The 18,847-nt window shown below is 34.7% G+C and overlaps 2 protein-coding genes across 2 annotated transcripts; both read left to right on the plus strand.

The window, feature by feature from the left end:
• Positions 1-153: 153 nt before the first annotated feature.
• On the plus strand, positions 154-7,670 carry LOC147520448 (Calcium-binding EF-hand family protein). The gene is made up of 6 exons (XM_086591958.1): positions 154-509; positions 2,430-2,704; positions 5,745-6,041; positions 6,207-6,422; positions 6,656-6,784; positions 7,327-7,670. Exons 2-6 carry the CDS (start codon positions 2,453-2,455, stop codon positions 7,531-7,533), a joined length of 1,101 nt encoding a protein of 366 aa, XP_086448084.1. The 5' UTR covers positions 154-509; positions 2,430-2,452; the 3' UTR covers positions 7,534-7,670.
• Positions 7,671-14,525: 6,855 nt separating this feature from the next.
• LOC147520449 (protein WUSCHEL-like) lies at positions 14,526-16,635 on the plus strand. The gene is made up of 3 exons (XM_086591959.1): positions 14,526-15,329; positions 15,430-15,527; positions 16,177-16,635. The coding sequence occupies exons 1-3, from the start codon at positions 14,945-14,947 to the stop codon at positions 16,483-16,485; spliced, it is 792 nt and encodes a 263-aa protein (XP_086448085.1). The 5' UTR covers positions 14,526-14,944; the 3' UTR covers positions 16,486-16,635.
• The last annotated feature ends 2,212 nt before the right edge of the window (positions 16,636-18,847 follow it).

Consider the following 18,847-nt stretch of genomic DNA (forward strand, 5'->3'; position numbering starts at 1 on the left):
TAAGATTTATATTTGATATATATCATTCTATATTTTATTTTGGGTTTTTTAGACATTGGTCTACTATTACTATTTTATGCTACTGTCTCTGTCCCTCTCTTGTTTGTTACGGTTGGAAACCAACTTAATTGACTTGCCATGTGTCAAAATTTCGGAAAATCAACGGTCCAAAAAAATGAGTGGAATTCCTTTCAAAACATTTTTGGCACCACAGGGCACAGGTAGACTTTCACCTCACCTCGAAGCTCTCTAATGGCCGACAAGGCGACAAGTATTGAGTTTTGAGAATTGTTTAGAGTATTGAGCGAAGAAAGGGAAGTAAACAGGAGGAGTTAAATTTGTTTCCCAATCAGATTGTGAACGGACATCGGCACGCAAAAAGCTCTGCCCTTTCCAATTCTCAGTCTTAGCAACTCAAACTTCAAACAGTGAACAATTACAAGAGACTCTTATCTCATCCACATAAACAACGCACAATGTTTCATCTCCATAGCAGAGCTCCAAACAAGGTAGTCCACGCATAGACTTTATACATAATCCTCTTACAGTTTTACTGGCTTCTCACCGTGTTTCATTCTTTAAATCATAAGAAAACACATGACCACATTACATGGACATGATATCATCCAAAAGGGTACCGCTTAAGAAGTTACGACTAAGCATGCTGAATTGGGTTACGATTGGCGATATATTGGGACCATCAGGACTTGGGGTAGTTTCATCTGTTCTAGTTACAACAACCTGATGTAGATCACAAAAAAGAGGTTCCAGTGTCAAGGTTGTTGATACTGATGACCAAAGAACAAACACTGCTACACTCTCACCTGTGATGTTTCCAAAAAGGAGATTTCTCGGATCTCCTAATAGGATAATTCCTAATACTGGTCTCTCTTTAATTCTCGTATGGTAAAATTGGTATCCTTGCGTAAAGTTTCTTCTTGTTTTTGCTGTTGTTTGAAATTGCGACAGTGCTCATTAGTTTTTAGTTCTAGCATTCACGATATAAGTAGAACTTGAGATTTTAGTCATTGTAATTTCTTTTGTTTTCTAGATATGGAATTTACATAGAGATGGTTTTGAGAGACAGTGAGAGTGAGAGAGGACGATGTTTGGAGAGAGAGAGAAAGTGGAGTGAGAGTCTGAGAGATAAGGTGTGAAAAGAGTCTCACCAGTGAGAGAGACATGTTGCATGTTTTTTTTTTTTTGTTATATCTAAAAAGCATGCAACATACAAATGGTTAAATAGTAAAAATGGACTAAAAAGTCACTGATGGATTCTCATTTTTTCAAAAAATATTTTTTTCTTAAAAAACTTTTAGGACTAAAAAAGTTTTTAATAAACATGTTTTTCAACAAAATTATTTTAAAATCAGTTTTTACATGTTTACCGATATATAACCAATGATAAAAAACCCTTTAAAAAAACATTTTCAACCCTTTTTATTTTTAAAAAGTGTTGAAAAATAAAATGTTTTACTTTAATTTGAGTTTTTAATTGTTACCATAAAACTATTTTTTTTAAATAAAATTAAAAAAGTTTTTATAATATTTTAGCAATAAATAAATAAAATCCAAAACAACAACATAATTAAAATTGTTACAGTAATATATAACCAATGTATAAAAAACCCTTTTATTTTTAATAGAAAGTTGAAAATGTTTGATAATTGTTACCATAAAATAATAAAATTAAAATAGTATAATATTGTCGGACAAAAAAAAAACAACAATAACATGAGCAATTGTTACATTAGACTGGAAATTTACGTGGATTATTTACTATTATTATTGTACGTGCTTGTGAACAAATTGTTTAGGAAAATTTAGGGTTCGAATCCCTTCACCACATTTTATTTTTCATTTGGTCCTTAAATATCACGCCATTTGTGCGACTTTTATGGGCATAATCTGATAATCAGTTGCTAATAAGTTTCAAAAAAAATAAAAAAAATAAATTTCATAATTTCTCCCAAATAATTAGGGTTATCTCAATGGTATTATGGTAATTGCCTTAACTTGAATGAATCCTGATAACAAACTCAAATAAACCTTCCCCACTCAGAGTCTGTCACATAAAAGAGCGTGTAGAAAACGCATTTTCAGTTCCTTCTCAAAAAGATAAAATCATGGAATGGAATAGTACCGACCAGCTCAAATTCACACTGCTTATGTCACACGCGGCAATAGAAGACAGGCCGTGAGGCCGACAATAATAAAGAATACAGATTACAGAACACAGGACATTTTTTTTCAACACGTGTCCCCACCTACACTCTACTCTATAGACACGTGTAAATTTATGTTTAGTCAATAGTCCACCCTACACTATTTATTTATCAGTACTGTGTTTTTAAAAGTCAAAGAAGAACACACTAGAATAGCTCCAATTTGGTATTTTTAAGACTCTCAAAGCTTCACTCTGTTTGTAGTAGTATACTTTGTTAGAATTGAAATGAAGAAAAATAGAGGCGAAGAAGGAAGTACCCATAATCAGGAAGTGTTGGACGGCAGTGAAATAGTGGAATTAATTGGAAATAAAGAAATGTTCAGTAGTTTTGCGGATCATAAGTTTGAAGAACTGGATAGAGATAGAGATGGGAAGTTATCAATGAAAGAATTGAAACCAGCTGTTGCTGACATTGGTGCAGCTCTTGGTCTTCCTGCTCAAGGCACTTCTGCTGATTCTGATCATATTTACTCTGAGGTAATTATATAATTCATGATGCTGGTTTATTCTCTTTCTCTATGTTCTTTGCTAGTTGATCATTTAAACAATATTGTGGCAATAAGCTAGCTGTTCCTTATTATATGATTTTCTTAATTTGGTTTTTGATGGTTTGAGAATTTACCCGTTCTAATTGAACAACTAGAAGTTTAATTGAGGATACACTTTAGTACTTTAGTTATTTTGTTCTCGTAATTTGAAGAAACTTATGGCTTGGTCGTTAGTATATAATTGAACAACTAGAAGTGCAACAGATATTTCTCGAGATCACACGTGTAACATGTTTGGCGGCTCTGAAAATCGAGTCACGTCACACACGTGTAACAAACTAAAGAAGCACATTCTCAATTTCTCATTATCAAAGGCATATGTGGTGAATACCGGTCGGCAGATGATTTAACGAATCTTATTTTTAGAAGTTAGAAGGGATCTATCCTTTCTTATGGAATATGGAATATTAATATGGGTTTGTACTATAAACTTATAAAGTAGTAATTACTATACTTTCAGTGCCGGCCCTGACATTCTGGTGGCCCAAAGCGATAAAGTGGAAGAATTTGGGGGGACGTGGAACCTACCCCCACCTAAAGATAGATTGACTAAAAAAACCTATCACTTGAATATTACTCTTCTCAAACAATGAAATAAAAATGCAATATAACCTAACAGATCGAGTGATGTGATTTTGTTCTTTGACAAAAGTCAAATGTTTTTTAAGATAAAAGTTTGGGTTTTTGTCTAAAAGACCACTTTTAATAAGAACAAGGTGAATTGGGATATTGTTTTAATTGTTTGTAAATTGTAACGAGTGGGGTAAGGATTAGCAAAGAGTTTGATAAGGATCGGGGTTCTCGGGGATTAAGGGATTAACTGAGATCATGTACTTTTTTTCTCTTAAATTTGGTAGGATAAGTGTAACTTTGTCTGGGTATTAAGTTGGAACTAACCGAATCATTTAATTTTCCTGTTTTAAGCAGATAATAATATGGTTTTGCATCAGGACTGACACTGTATACTTGTACTACTCTACAACTTTGAAAGTTAGCATGACTTTATACAGTTGAAACTAGTAATTACAAATACTTCCAGACTTCAAATGATACTAAATTAGAAAAAACAAAAAATGGAGACAACATAAACAGATTACGGATAAGAATATACAGTACAACTTAGTAATGGTGCCCCATAATGGATTTTGGTCTGAATTTGAAGCCCATAAATGGGTCAATCCGATAACAAGTTGCACGTGATATTTTTAGTAAAATATCTCTACATTATATGATAGTTGGCTTTTCAGGAACCCTCCCCCAACTAGAACTGTCAATGGATTTCGATAATCCGATAACCGGCCCGAACCAAATCGATAAAAAACAGTTTGGGTTTTGTTAATTTGGTTTGCCATCCACCGAACTGATAAAATATTGGTTTGGTTTTGGGTTTGCCCTTCACCGAACCGATATGAACCCGAACCTATAAGATGATATTTTAGTAATATTTATGATTAGTTTTGTATATGTTTATTAACTGTGTGGCTGAAATTAATCAATTTAATTTAGGATTTAATTGATTTTTATCGTTTTCGGTTCGGTTTTGGGTTTCAAATTTTCTTATGGGTTTGCATTCGAATTTTCCATAATCCCACCAAAACTGATCCATTGACAGCCCTATCCCCAACTCTCGAGTAGGCAAATCAAAATCTCACATTTTTCATTGTTTAGCCATTCCTCCTTTATGAGTTTGAAATTATCAAACAACTTAAAAAATATTTACAAAATAACCCCCCTACTCTTGACTTACGTTTCTTCCAATCCTACAATCAAAATTAGAATTATAATGACCTCTGTTTCTTCCAATCGGTGCGAAACACGGTCTGCATACTTGTATAAAAATATGGGGATGCAGGGATTCAAACCCTGAATTTCTGCTGGTTGTGCAAAGCACAAGTAGTTAATTCAACAACTAGTTATGCGTACTACATCCCTGTCCATTCACTATATACAATAAGAATATTTAAGGGAAATTCCCACTTTTATGTTGTCAAACAATCCTAACTAATTTTAGCAAAAAAAAAAAAATCCTAACTAATGACTATTGCGATCGTAGGTATATCTCAGATTAAAAAACAACAACAACAAAATTGTATAGGAAAAATGGATAATGGCGTTTAATCTCAATCTCAGTCAACCATGTGCAACCTAGTGGTTCTGTGCAATTTAGTCAACTGTGGACTTTGTAGTGCACTTAAAAGGGACTAAAAGCATCTCCAATGGAGAGTGGAAAAATCCACCTCCACATAGACTCCACATAGGCGCCATTAGGATTATACACTCTAGAGAAATTCCAAATACATCAAGTGTATATTTACTATTTGTGGCTATTCCAATAGTAGGTGGAGGCAAATGTGTAAAAATAGATAGCAACAGACTTAAATTGTCACAGCCCATTCAAAATAATGTAAAATAACGGATTTGGTCCGTCGCAAAAGCTTAAAACAAATAGTGGTCCACTTTCAAACGTCATTCAAAACAACGTCCGTGTTTTTAACATTTATAAATCACTGAGCGACGGACTTAGACCGTCGCAAACAGAAAAATAAAGCTTCAGACATGTGTTGAAGTGACGTCCGAGTTTTTAAGTTAAACAGACGTTATTTTAAGTGACGTCCGGGCTTTTTATTAACTAATGAGGAGGGAATTCCCACCCCTCTATTAGCTAATACACTATTACCTACGGTATAGCACCCCCATTGGAGAGAGTTTTTTTATATTTGGGGTGTAAAATTTCCACTCTATACGGTTTACACCTCCCATTGGAGATGCCCTAATGCTTATTTAATTAATAGGTAAGAATAGAATAGCTGTTAATTTTAAATGATTAAAGATACTTTTAGGGAAACTATAAACTATTTTTCTTGAAAAAGTTTACCAAAAGAATTCTCGGGATAAAGCTATTAGATCGCACCAAATTATATTTGTCGATAATTATGTGCTAATTAATTTTTTCCATAATTTATTTGAAGGTTCTAAATGAATTTACCCATGGCAAAGAAGATAAAGTAAACAAGACTGAGTTCAAGGAAGTGCTCTCGGATATTCTACTTGGCGTGGCAGCTGGTTTGAAGCGGGACCCTATTGTGATCCTTAGGATGGATGGTGAAGACCTCACTGACTTCATCAACAGTCCGAGTTTTGAAATGGAGATGGTTTCTACATACTCTCAATTAGATCTTGCTGAAGGGTCTCTTACTGATTACATCACAAAGGCCTTGGAAAAACTTAGAGTTGTTCAAGGGATGCCACCTTCTTCAGATCCTTGGGTAACTATTAATTGAAAACTCTATTTAATCCTATAACTAACATAAGAGTATTATAATTTGTGAATTCGTGTTCTCGCACATTCTTATTCCCGCACAGTTTTGCATGGAAACTTGTTGATTTGAGATGCAGTTGAGAACTTGAGATGTTTATTCAAAAAATTCCAGGTTAGGAGTAATGTTGTGGAACCTGCTTTGCAACGTTTAATGCATGGTCATGAGAAACCAGTCGCACAAGAAGTCTTTCTGGAAGAATGCAAGAAAGTTGCTGAGAGCATTGCACAACATCTCAAAGAACAGCCTGTTATAGTTGCCCATACAGAGAACACATTTGATGGGAGTGGTATTAAGAGACTATTAACCAACAAATATGAATTAGACAAGGTTAGTAGTTTTCAAATTACATATTTTTCGGATTTTGTTGTTACTTGAACATCAATGATCTTATAGGCGTATCAAAGGCAATGAAATTGGATGTTTTCCCCTCTCAAAATACATCTACCGGACCCAAAGCCATTTGTAGCATGGGGTGTTTCAACTAATTATTTTTCAGGTGATATACTGAATTACTGATACTAATGCAAGTGATAATGGTCATCACTTTTGGTAATTTCCAGTCCCTAGATGCTGCTATGGAAGTGCTACCCAAAGACCCTCACGACAAATTGTCCAAGGAATATCTTCGTGTTGCAATAGATACGGTGGCACCCACAGCTGGTTTGCCTCCATTTGGGGCAGTTGATCAGGTAATTTTACCATTTAATATTATGCTCATAGCACAAAATGAACCACCGAACAAGACTGCCAATTTGCCTAAGCACAGTCTCAAATCTCTGACCAGCAAAATAGTCCAAGTCACATATTTGATTCATGGTGGATACAGAGATCCAATGAAAGTTGGATTTGGTCCTAAAAGGCCTCGTACTAGTTGTGCAAAAGTGGGTCTTCAACTCTTCATGTGGTCCTAAAATCCCTGACATTTGAGTTTTTAACGTAAATCTAGTAAGGCCCGGCTCACTTGGAAAATGTATCTCCATTAAATACATCTCCACCATGAAGTTCATCACAGATTGCAGTATTGCACTTCAATGCTGGGAAACAAATCAATTTTGAAACGTTGATAGATAAATTTGTATCCAATTGATATGAAAATGACCAATCCATCTGAGTTCATGAGCTACATCAAGTACGTACGGCACATTGATTTTATCTTGAACCATGAAGTTTCAGCTATTCAATCCCAAACTGCATTTTAATAATATGAAACAAATTAACTTTTGAATAACAGATGGATACGGTTGTGAACGAAGTATTTAAGATGGTGAACGCAGACGATGGGAAATTAGTAGACGAAGATGAGTTCAAGAAGTTAATGTTAGAGATCCTGGGCAGTCTCATGCTACAACTACAGGGTAACTCAATATCAGTTTCTGCAAACTCTGTCGTGCATGAGCCTCTACCGTTTTCGTCATCCCTGCTGAGTCCAATGTCATAACCGTGAAAATATGACCAAGTAAGAAACACTTAATCTAGCTTTTTTATAAAGTCCATGGCAATAAACTGTTGAAGTATATATGAAAGTTTCACGTTTTAACTATGGTGCATGACTATATGTGAAAGTTATTTTGTGCTTGTAGGAGTTGTAGGACAATTTCTTGTTTCCCAACTGTTGTGTCATTATTTATTGATAAAAAAAAAAAAAAAAAAAAAAAAAGCAAACAAACTATTGTGTCATTTTTTATTCATCATTACATTTGACATAATTATTAAAATTTTAAACCCCCACCAGTCGTAGAACTGTATGTAGATATCAACCGTGTAGAACTGTATGTAGATATCAACCGTGCGGGGTTTGGTGCAGCAAAACAATAAACCACAATAGCACAGTTGATAGGGTAAGTGCAATAGAGTTTTATGAACCCAATGGTTTGTTTTTTTACCTGTCAGTGGCATAGGCGTCCAATAAAAAAAACAACCAAAACAAAGTCAACCCATCCTAGCTGGCGGACAAGGAAAAAAATTTAGCCTCACCAGCTGCCACTCGTTCTGACGTATGGAGCATATGTTATATCGTTAAAATTGGTGGTATACACAACAAAATTTATACCAATAGCGTTGTTGGGTAAGCGTTTTAATGCACCATTGGATCACAATTTCCGTGATATTTGGTGTTTGGCCGCACCATTAGAATTAGATATTGAGCGAGAAAGCAATTCAACGACTTCAGAATTTCAGACGCTAGTGGGCAACTTTGGCTGTTGTAATGTTAACATGTTAAGAAGTTAATATGTTTAGGAGCCGCCTATTGCCAAGGGCTGTTTTGCTTTTCCCCATTGCCCTTCTCCGAATTGCCCAGATTACCCTTCGAGAGCTAATCAATCTATATGAGATTTTTTTTCTACTCGAGTCGCTAAATCAAAATGTACATGCCCCCATAAATTTAGAGCTGGCTCATAAATGTATTTTTCAAAAGAAAAAAAGGGGAAATGAGAACAAGGATTTCAATGGTTCCTAACTAGAAAAAGAGAATTTCATACATCATTTATTTTCAGTGTACTTGGTTTTAGAATCTTAGAAGCTGACTACTTATAGTTTTAGCATCTTAGAAGCTGAGAACAAATTATTACTGCTACCCATGTTGGGTTTTGTAATTTAAATTGCTTTGCAAATGTTCGCACTAGTGAAACCAAACCGATTTGTGTAGTGTTTTTAATTCAGCACTTGATAACATGTGAGTGTGTGACATCCTTTAATTTAAAACGAAATACGAATTGATATCTCCGGCAACATCATTCAAAAGTCAAAACAGAGAACAGGCCCCTATGACAGAATTGGAAATTAATTTAACTTCTAGTTTGAGTTGGCAAAGTCGGCAGATAATTATGGCTCAAAGACAAACCGGGTTGACCACTGTTGAAAGACGATATTATTTTCTTTTAAGTTTTTATCAGTTAAATCAAAATCCTACATGATTTTTCAATTTTGTTTTTGACTTTCAACACACTCACATTTTATGTTAAGACTTGACATAAAAATTTCATTTATTTTATGTTGTACACATGTATAGTGGTGTTTGCATGTTTGTTGGACACATGTATACTGTAGTAGTAGTAATGTTTGCATATTTGTTACACACATGTATAATAGTATGTGTATGTATGGTATACACATACATAATGATGTTTGTATGTTACACATCCATAATGGTGTGCATGTATATATAAAAAAATTCATAATTTGTATTAATAAAAAATAACTTGTTGACGTCAATCCGAAAAATGTTTTTATATCGAAATTATTAATGATAGATGTTGATGTCAGTCCGTTTTGGTCCTAAAACCATTTTTATTGGTCAACGAGGCCTAAACCGAAATTGTTGATCAATTTATGTGTTTGGGCCTAAATTTATGAAGTAAAAAATAAATCATCATATTAACACCATTATCTTGTGGGCTTGTACGGTAGGCTTGTATATCTAGGGCTGTCAATGGGTTTCGATAATCCGTTAACCGATCCGAACTAAATCGATAAAAAACGGTTTGGATTTTGATAATTTAGTTTGCCTTCTACCGATCCGAAATCGAACCGAACCGATAAGATATTGGTTTGGTTTTGGGTTTATCCTAAGATACCTAATTTATGATGAACTTTGTATGAATCAATTGTGTGGTTAAAATAGTAATTTTATTTAATATTTAATTGATTTTAATTTTGTATGTGTTTATCTTAATTGTTTTAGATTGATTAAAATTAATTTTTTTTAATTTAATTTTTAAAAGACCTAAATTTAATTGATTTTATAGTTTTGGTACAAAATATCGGTTCGGATATTTGGGATAATATATCTTATCGATTTGGTTTGGTTTCGGATTAGATGTAATATTATGGTTCGGTTTCGGGTTCCCAATTTTCTTATCGGTTTGGATTTAGATTTTCCAAAATTTCCAAATAAAATAAATAATATATTAAGAAATATCCCAAACCGATCCATTGCATCCAAAAAAAAATATATATATCCCTCCTAGAAAAAAGGATAGATTTTGTACTATGGCCAGGTGGCTAAATGTATTGGAGTTTCTTGTTGCATTAAAAGCAATGAAAATATCCAATCACCGCTAAGCCCTGTTTCATACTTTCATGTGACATCAATTCATCAAAGTTTGTGGGTCTCGTTAGCCACTAAGATTTGGAGAATTGGAGATCAGAAACATCAACAGTTATTATATTGTTTACTATGAATCTACAATACCCTATTTTTAAGTGTTTTTTAATCTGCTAAATATATGTGAAAAGTTACGAGTGTGCAATTTTTAGAGGGCATTTTAGGCAAATTGGAAAATAGCCATTGGCATTAGGAAAAGGACCCTTGGGCAATAGCCGGTATGTTTAATATATTGGAAATTAAGTAAAAATTGGAAAAGAACACCCCGGTCCTTGGAGCACATGCACTGGTCATAAGGCGCAAGACGTGGAGAGAGATTAAATCGTTGGTAAATTGGTCGGAGTGTTGATTAGTTATTTTCTGGTGACTTCAACAGAATAAAAAAACAGAAATAAATTGTTAGTGTACAAACTACAAAGTACAAACTACTATACAAAGTACAAACAAAAGTAGACACGTTGGCTAAAAGCCTAAAACTGAAGCACCTTGAATGATTTGTAACTATTAATCAAAATCTTGACCGAACTCACTAATGGTCTACTTGGCTAGTTGGAGGGAATGTATCATGTACATATGCATGTTTCACTTGTTAAATTAGAATACGTAATTTTGAAATGAGGCAAAAATTACATGAAAGTTGATGAAGATTGAAGGATATATGGAAAATGCGATAATAACAGGAGTGATGAATGATTGCAAAGTATTAGGGAGAAAAGAAGGGAGGACTAGCAACCCAGTGTAGACTGTAGAGTGAGAGATATCTTTTTAGAGATATGGAGAGGGTATGATTACCCCAAAGAAAAGGGTATGTACCACTGCGGCTGCACAATAGGGGCTCACTCTGTATGAGGTAAGCAGCTCAGTCTTGGATAAGAGAGGGACATATATAGAGCTTCACTGCCACATCAATGTTAAAGCTACAAAGTTTTTCATACTTTTTCCTTCCTCTTAATCGTTTTACCATTAAAAATTTAAAAGTGACCATTTAAGTTAGATAGGCAGAAAGAGAAAGGCAGTTTGAATGTAATTACATGATAAGGAAAGGTAAATCTCATGATGGTTGTGTCAATATCAACCAAATAAACACAATCTGGAAAGTTGCAGTTTGATATAAAACAGTGATATGAGAGATGGAGAGAGAGAGAGAGACCTTAGTTTGTGGAAAAAAAGGGAATGAGAGTGTTGCAGGATGAATTCAAGGAGAGATCATATTGGCTGGAGTCTGGTTTGCCACAGGGATCCTATGCTCCAAGGACTTCAATTGGACCTTCAATACAGAATGGCCTCATATTTTCTAAATGACATATGACAGGATTCAAAACTGATATCTTCGTGAAAGAATTATGGTGTGGTGTTCTCCTGGGCATCAGCAAAAGTGAACAAACTATCTTGATGTTCGAACAAAACGTACAATCAAAAAACCATTATATTCATGTCATTGTGAGAGTTATATTATGAGTGAAATTGCTCTCACTCAAGGTTTTGTTTATTCTGTAGAAATGTGTCCTGATTATTGCTCGATAGACGTACAAGTTACAAAACCATTTCAATGGGTTTTCCACAAGATTTCTGTCAGATATTTCATTTGTATTTCCAACGATGTCTCTGGGATAAGTACTTTTGATAGAATCAGTTTATAATTTCTAGGATCTAATCATTAGTCAAGTAGTGAATAACAGCAGAGTTTTGATATAGCCAGCCTTTGAAATCAACAACGACAGACATGTGGATAGGGATCGGGGATTATCAATCTCAGTTCGTAGCTAGAGAATTAGACAAGCTCATTACCACCTGATTAAGCATGCAATGGCTAGGAGAGGCAATTGATAATTCCCACTTAAAAAATTTGGAGAACCTATGCAGTTCATTTTGTGCAAAGTATTCATATGTTGTTCAATGGCCTGATAACGCTGTATTATATCCTCCGAACCGAAAGGATGGTATCTGTTCAGCCCTTCAGAGCCCAAAGCTGATACCTAGTTTTTTTTCCCGGTAAAGAACTGAAGAAGCTGATACTTAGTTGAGATATAGAATATATATATATATGCATAGAACTCAGGTTTAATTGTCTAAACCTGAACAATAATGCACCTTAACCCATGAAACAATTTTTTCTAGGTAATTTGCTTCATAGTTAAAGAATGGGATTATATAAAAATGTAGGTGTAACAAAATATGTATAGGCGCGGTCAGATCTATGATGGTTCTAAAGAAACATATGCCTTGTTTCATTGCATGCGCATCTCAATAACCATCACAGATCCGGCGGTTTTAGCTTCTAATGTTATTTTGGCTGGTCTGCCCTGAGACCTTGAGTTGAATGAGAACTATGTACCAGAAATTTTCCCTCATAAACAGACCGACGATATAGGCATATATCCAATATGCATGAAATGCTCATTCAAGATCCACTATACAAGCAGTCGGGCAGACTTGCCTAATGCGGTTAAAAAGGATAGGTATATAACCATGATCTTACAAACTGGTCAAATGCAGTCCAAGCAAATCAATAGCAAGACCAATCCCAAACTATCAGATGCTGTTATAGAACTTAGTCAGATCTTCACATTTTTAAGCTGGTCTACCTGAAAGAGTGAAAGACATGTTGTTACAGTCTATGAACGAAAAATAGACTGGAGGAAGTTTGTTTAAAATCATACTTAGACATATTACTTGATGTATCATGTATCTCATAGATTGTCCCTTTTCCTATGTTACAGCTCTTTAATAAACAGAGTCATGCTTTGATTACTTTCTCAAATATTGGCAATACTTTCTTGAGATGCTGACTACTGCAGTTAAAAATCATGAACATTGTATGCAACATGTTTCTGTTAATAGTTTAAGACACAATAAAACCCAATGCTCTTGAAGAATCATCCTACATTCCTACCCCTATCATGACAATCATCTTAAAGAAGAGGAAATGAAGCAAAAAGAAAACACTTGACACTGTTACAGGTATCATTCATCCATCCTCATGACAGCTGTTCATCTGTTCTTAATTGATAAGAAGATGAAATGAATTTTTAAACAGAATCGAGCAAGTTTCTAAAATAAATCATTCTGTCAAATTGATACAAATCAAGCAAGATCTTATAGTTTGACTAGAACAAGCCCATGAGTGACAAATTCATGCAAATCTTTATATAAAAAAAAACAAATTCATGCAAATCAAGAAAATTTGAAAAAGTGACACAACCCCTATTACCTAATTTCAATGTTGTTTTGGCCACTTTAGATGGTGAAAATAATATAGTCTGTTGACCAAGACCCACTAGAAGGAGGATTCTGTAATAATGTACACTGTAATACTGTATATCCTAATCTCCTAGGATGCTGAACACTATACCTACAAGCCTGACCTCATATAGTAATGTATGTAGCTTATGAATCTTGAGTCCTTGAGTTCGTGCTCTGCTCAGTTGAGCTTTTTAAGAGGCAGAAAGCGGCAGTGAAAGAGCACAAAAATGACAAGCTTTTGATGATCTGGTTCAGCACATTTAATGCACTATATTTTCCTAGGGAAGAGTGGTGTGACACTGTGGCATACAACTATACAGTTATACAAGTACCACTAGAAATTCTCTAGTGACACAGAGGGAAAGAGATTTCCCTAAAAATTGGGGTCCTTACTCCTAAGCCCTAAGTGTATGGTAGACGTAGACTACATAAAAATCAAGGTCTAATATCCGCTTTAAGTTTAACTAATCCATTAATCCTTTTACTAATTGTATAGAAAATGTTTTTAATATATATTGTGTTTCCTTATGCTTCTTTGGAGGAAATCCATGAAAAACTATAGTGTACATACATTTGTTCTAAGTGTTTTTATCCAAAAAATATATATATTCTAAATTTTAAATAGAATTTAAACTGATCTCAACAATTCTATGGTCAAAGGAACTATCACTATCAAATTGATCTTTAGCTAGCAAAGTTGTTCCTCAAGTAACCAATTAAAATTTTGAACTCAATTATGTGGTCCATCTATCATTATCAAAATGATCTTTAGCTAACAAAGTTGTTTATTATCTCTGTGACATCCTGAATTATCAAATGTAGGGGCCCAATCACTTTCGATAACTTTTTCCCCCTTTTCCATTTTTGTCATGAGCCACTGCTGGAGGTACAAAGGTAGTTGATAGTTGATAGACTGATCTTTGTGATTTTAGAATTTTACACAAAAGAGAGCACTGCGCTTCTTTGTTCAAACTTCAAACAAAAGCCTTTGTAAAGTGAAATCCATCATTTATTTTTTTTTCGCATTCATCATTCATCATTCATTCATTCAATATCTATTATTCATTTGTTTTCCTAATCTCTCGTATATTGTTATTTACATTTCGGTACTGTCTCTCTTTCACTCTGAAATCTGAACACCTTATAATCATAATACTATGACTTTTAGCACAAGCAGTTTCTCTGAGTCCCTAACTTTCTAATCCCTCTTTTGTCCCCTACCTTTTTATGAACCTGTGTCTGTCAACTTCAGTCCTTCTCTCTCAGATATCTCTCTGATCTCCTCTCTTCACCTCCCCATGTGCTCTTCTCTCCTCTTCTTATAAACACTCTTTCCTCTCATCAACACCATTTCATGCCAAATAAACCCTCACTTGAGATCTGCTCATAACTCCAATATCTATCTCTATCTCTATCACTCTCTTTGTTTCATTGCTTTTGTTTTCTTGCTTTTGTATTCTTCTCAAACTAACCCCTCGTTCAAGTATTCAACTAACTGATCATGGAACCTCAACAAGAACCTCACCAACAACAACAATCCCATGAAGAAAACAGCACTGGCAGTAGTAGCAAGAGCAGTTTTCTTTGCAGGCAAAGTAGTACAAGGTGGACTCCCACAAGTGATCAGATAAGAATCTTGAAGGACCTTTACTACAACAATGGAGTTAGGTCTCCAAGTGCAGAGCAGATACAGAGAATCTCAGCTAGGTTGAGACAGTACGGGAAGATTGAAGGAAAGAATGTTTTCTATTGGTTTCAGAACCATAAAGCTCGTGAGAGACAAAAGAAGAGATTCACTGTTGACATGGCCATGCAAAGAGGTTCTGGACTTAATGGTGTTTCCTGGAAACCTGCTGAAGACTCCATCCACACCAAATACTCTCCTGGTGAAATTACAAACACATACATGTCACTTTCCTCCATGAAATTCATATATTCTTCTTAGCCCTTTTTTCTTATTTTTTCCTCACATGTAAATGATTGCAGGGTCACCTTCATCATCTTCTTCTGTTGGTGTACTTGGTGTTGGGCAGATGGGAAGCAATATAGGATATGGATCAGTTGTTGTGGAGAAGAGTTTCAGAGTAAGTTTCATAAAAGGAGGTCATGTAACCTCACACTCTTTTTGGTCTTGTCTATGTTAAGATTGGGAAACGTTGTCCATAAATCCATATTAAAGTTGCACCAATATGGCTAAGAGAGTGAGTCTAACTACACTAACAATACATGTTCAAACTTTTCCATTTTAATGAAAAGGAAGAGTATCTAGGCATGCTCAACTTCCATTATAGTACTTCAAAAAGAATACCTCAATGGTAAATGGTACTCTCCGTATATTTTCCGTAAACAAGTCTACCACCAGTTTAATAATCCACACACACACCAGAAAATAAAGAATACAATCCTTAGTAATGTTTACCTTTCTAAATATTTTAGTGTGATTGGATTCATACTTGAAGAAAGTGAACTCACTCTACGTTAGTGAAGCCTTAATATCACAACGTAACCACCAAAACTTAAACAAAGGAATTCTTCTTCAAAGGCAAGTCATTCTAATTATGGTTATTGGACGTTGATATAAGTCCAAGGTCATTCCACATTTGAGCCCTCTCTCTCTCACACACACACACATCATCATCTTTTCATTTTTGACTTATATCAGTGATTAATCTTGTCTCTTTTGTTTTTAAATTCTTGTATTTTGAATTTTGTTATTTTGTTTTCTTAAAACAGGATTGCTCGATTTCTCCTGGTGGCAGTAATGTGGGTGGATCTATAAACAACAATTTCAGTTGGGTCAGTGGAGTTGATGCCTACCCATTTTTCGACAGATCAAAGCCCATTCAAATCTTTAGAGAAGACTCACCAGCTCAGATTGAAACTCTTCCCCTTTTTCCCATGCATGGTGAAGACAGTACCGGGTTTTGCTCCAGCAACCCAAACCCGTTTGGTAACTGGTTTCGATCCGACTATGACAAAATGGGGTCTCAAACCTCACTGGAGCTCACCCTCAACTCTTACACTGGTGGATCACATAATTAGTTACCATTTTAATTATCTGGTGGTTCAGGATCTACTTAGTTTTGTTTGTGGAAGGTTGATAGATGTCCTTGATGCTTTAGTTTTTTTACTAGTTAACAATACATTTTGTAAAAACAAAGTTCTTAATCAACCCGACACGTGTTCAAATCAGATTCTTGAATCATATATATTCCTTTGTGATCTTTCATGATCTGGTGGTTGAATTCTAGACTAAGGAAAGTAGGGAACAATGTACGTGGGCCCATAGATTGGAAATATTGACAAGTGGGCCCATAGATTGGGGAAATATTGAAAACAAGTGGAGCTGGGAATATTGAAATAGGGTTGGAACAAAATTATCGGGTACTATCAATGGATACCCTCTCCGATTTTTTGAAAACGAGAGATTTAACCATGGTTTCCCGCTGGGATTGATGTTTATCTGATAGACTGAGATACTTACATTTTGTTTGGAACTAAATTTCTTATACAAAAATCAAAATTAGTTTGGTATTTTAAGTCCTAGGTTCAACCTCCTAGATTTATATTCTCGGTTTAGGGAACTGGTTCAAACCGTTAGATGTTTGATTTAGACCGGAGTTTAAAAACTAAAAAAAAAAAAAAGAGTTTGTTTTTTATTTTTAGGCCATTGGATCACACATCCAACAGTCTCTGATCTCGTCCCTCCTCGGGTAGACGAACTCTTTTGGTTTTCACTTCAAGACAATCAGTTGTGTGGGTCTACTATTCTAATTAAGCCCATTTTCCAGGCCCATCATATAGATTTGGACAAGTGACTGAGTGACAAGCCTAGGACAAACCGACAAACCATGATCTTCGTTTTTGTTCGTTAATGACAAACCACAATCTTCCGTACATCGTGGATCTTACAAATTCTCTTACAGGTTCTCACGTGCGTATAAATTTGGTACAGCTTAGAGAGTTGGAGGATATTTCTTAGAAAAAAAATATTTTGTTCTCACTCAAGAGTCGTCATCAAAAGATTAGTGCATTTAATCATGAGACTAGGACATATACAATTTTTAATTTTTATGTTTTGGGTTTGAATCTATTGATTTTGTTTATGTATTCTGAGAGTGAGAGTGTAACTTTGCAGTAGACTATCTTGCTGGATTAAGTACCTCTCTTGATTATCATGTTGTTTATTTTGTCTCTCTAGATAACAAAGTCACTACTATTGGAAGGGAGGCTGTTAGGGAAAGTGTACTTAAGATTCTCATTTTAATACAGATAAAAATATGTCTAATCCTAGCTCAAAATTCAAAAAAAAGAAGAAGAAAAAATAATTAGGACATTTATATTAGGAATTAGTTAGACTTACCCAACTATTAATAGTTGTAATTAGTGTTATCCTCTCCATTTTCAAAAATATTAGTAATATCTTTCTCCAATTGTAATATCCAATGGTAACGAAATGATTTTTATTTTATTTTATTTTTTTTTTCAGATAAAGAAATCTGACTTTTGGATCTTACAAATGGGAGGGGTATTACTAATATTTTTGAAAACAGTGGATAACAGTGTAACACTAATTGCAACTATTAACAGGAAGGTAAGTCTAACTAACCCCTAGTGACACATAGCCGGTGGTTTCAATTTTTCAACCAGTGAGGAGCACTTTCAATAGAAATGTCATGGAAGAGTTTCGGCATAATTTTTCAAATCCATCGAAGAGTTACATACCCCTGATTTTTCGAACTTGCCGCCTCAAAGTGAAGTAGATATAAATCAGATATATTTTTCTCTCTTTGGGAGCAAGAGGGGTTACCATTCTGTGCTGTGTTCGGTGTTCCTTATATAATTGGACTCTTTTTGAGTTCATTGTTCACAAACTTTCTTGCACCCACAAGGTTTTCCGGTTGAGATGTGCTAATCCACCTATGAAGAAACGATGAAATAAAATGTAAAACAACTAACTCTATTCATCAAGATCAGAAACTTTGGTAGAAAACGGAGGATTTGTGGTTCAGCAACTTCTTTTACTACTTTTTGGTTAATTGTTTGTTTTTTCTCACCACTGAATGACCATAAGCCATCTTTGGAAAGTGAAATTGATGGAATGATTTAACTTCTCAATAATTTGTAATCAAATTGGAGATGAACAATTGGTTGAGCTGGAATAGTGAGTTGATTATCCACTCAAATTAGGAAGAAACTAAAATGATTGTGCATGGAATATTTGTTGAGTATAAGAAACACATTCCATCAGCTCAATCAATATTTAGTGTTCAATATGCTCTTGGGTCTACCACCAGGCACCAACAACCTTCACATGAATAACTTAAAACTTACAAAGTCTCAATCAAAAAGATTTTGGAAACTAGACAGGTATTGAATTCATTCTCTTTTTAGACTGACTTGT

The sequence above is a fragment of the Coptis chinensis genome, chromosome 2 (assembly GCF_015680905.1).
Source record: "Coptis chinensis isolate HL-2020 chromosome 2, ASM1568090v1, whole genome shotgun sequence".
NCBI lineage: Eukaryota > Viridiplantae > Streptophyta > Magnoliopsida > Ranunculales > Ranunculaceae > Coptis > Coptis chinensis.

Bases quoted from the DNA above. Each gene is read 5' to 3' on its own strand.
- LOC147520449 (XM_086591959.1), top strand. From the start codon at position 14,945: ATGGAACCTCAACAAGAACCTCACCAACAACAACAATCCCATGAAGAA. The intron at 15,330-15,429 runs GTGAAATTACAA...AAATGATTGCAG, and splicing joins CCACACCAAATACTCTCCTG to GGTCACCTTCATCATCTTCT. The intron at 15,528-16,176 runs GTAAGTTTCATA...TTCTTAAAACAG, and splicing joins TTGTGGAGAAGAGTTTCAGA to GATTGCTCGATTTCTCCTGG.
- LOC147520448 (XM_086591958.1), top strand. From the start codon at position 2,453: ATGAAGAAAAATAGAGGCGAAGAAGGAAGTACCCATAATCAGGAAGTG. The intron at 2,705-5,744 runs GTAATTATATAA...ATTTATTTGAAG, and splicing joins CTGATCATATTTACTCTGAG to GTTCTAAATGAATTTACCCA. The intron at 6,785-7,326 runs GTAATTTTACCA...TTTGAATAACAG, and splicing joins CATTTGGGGCAGTTGATCAG to ATGGATACGGTTGTGAACGA.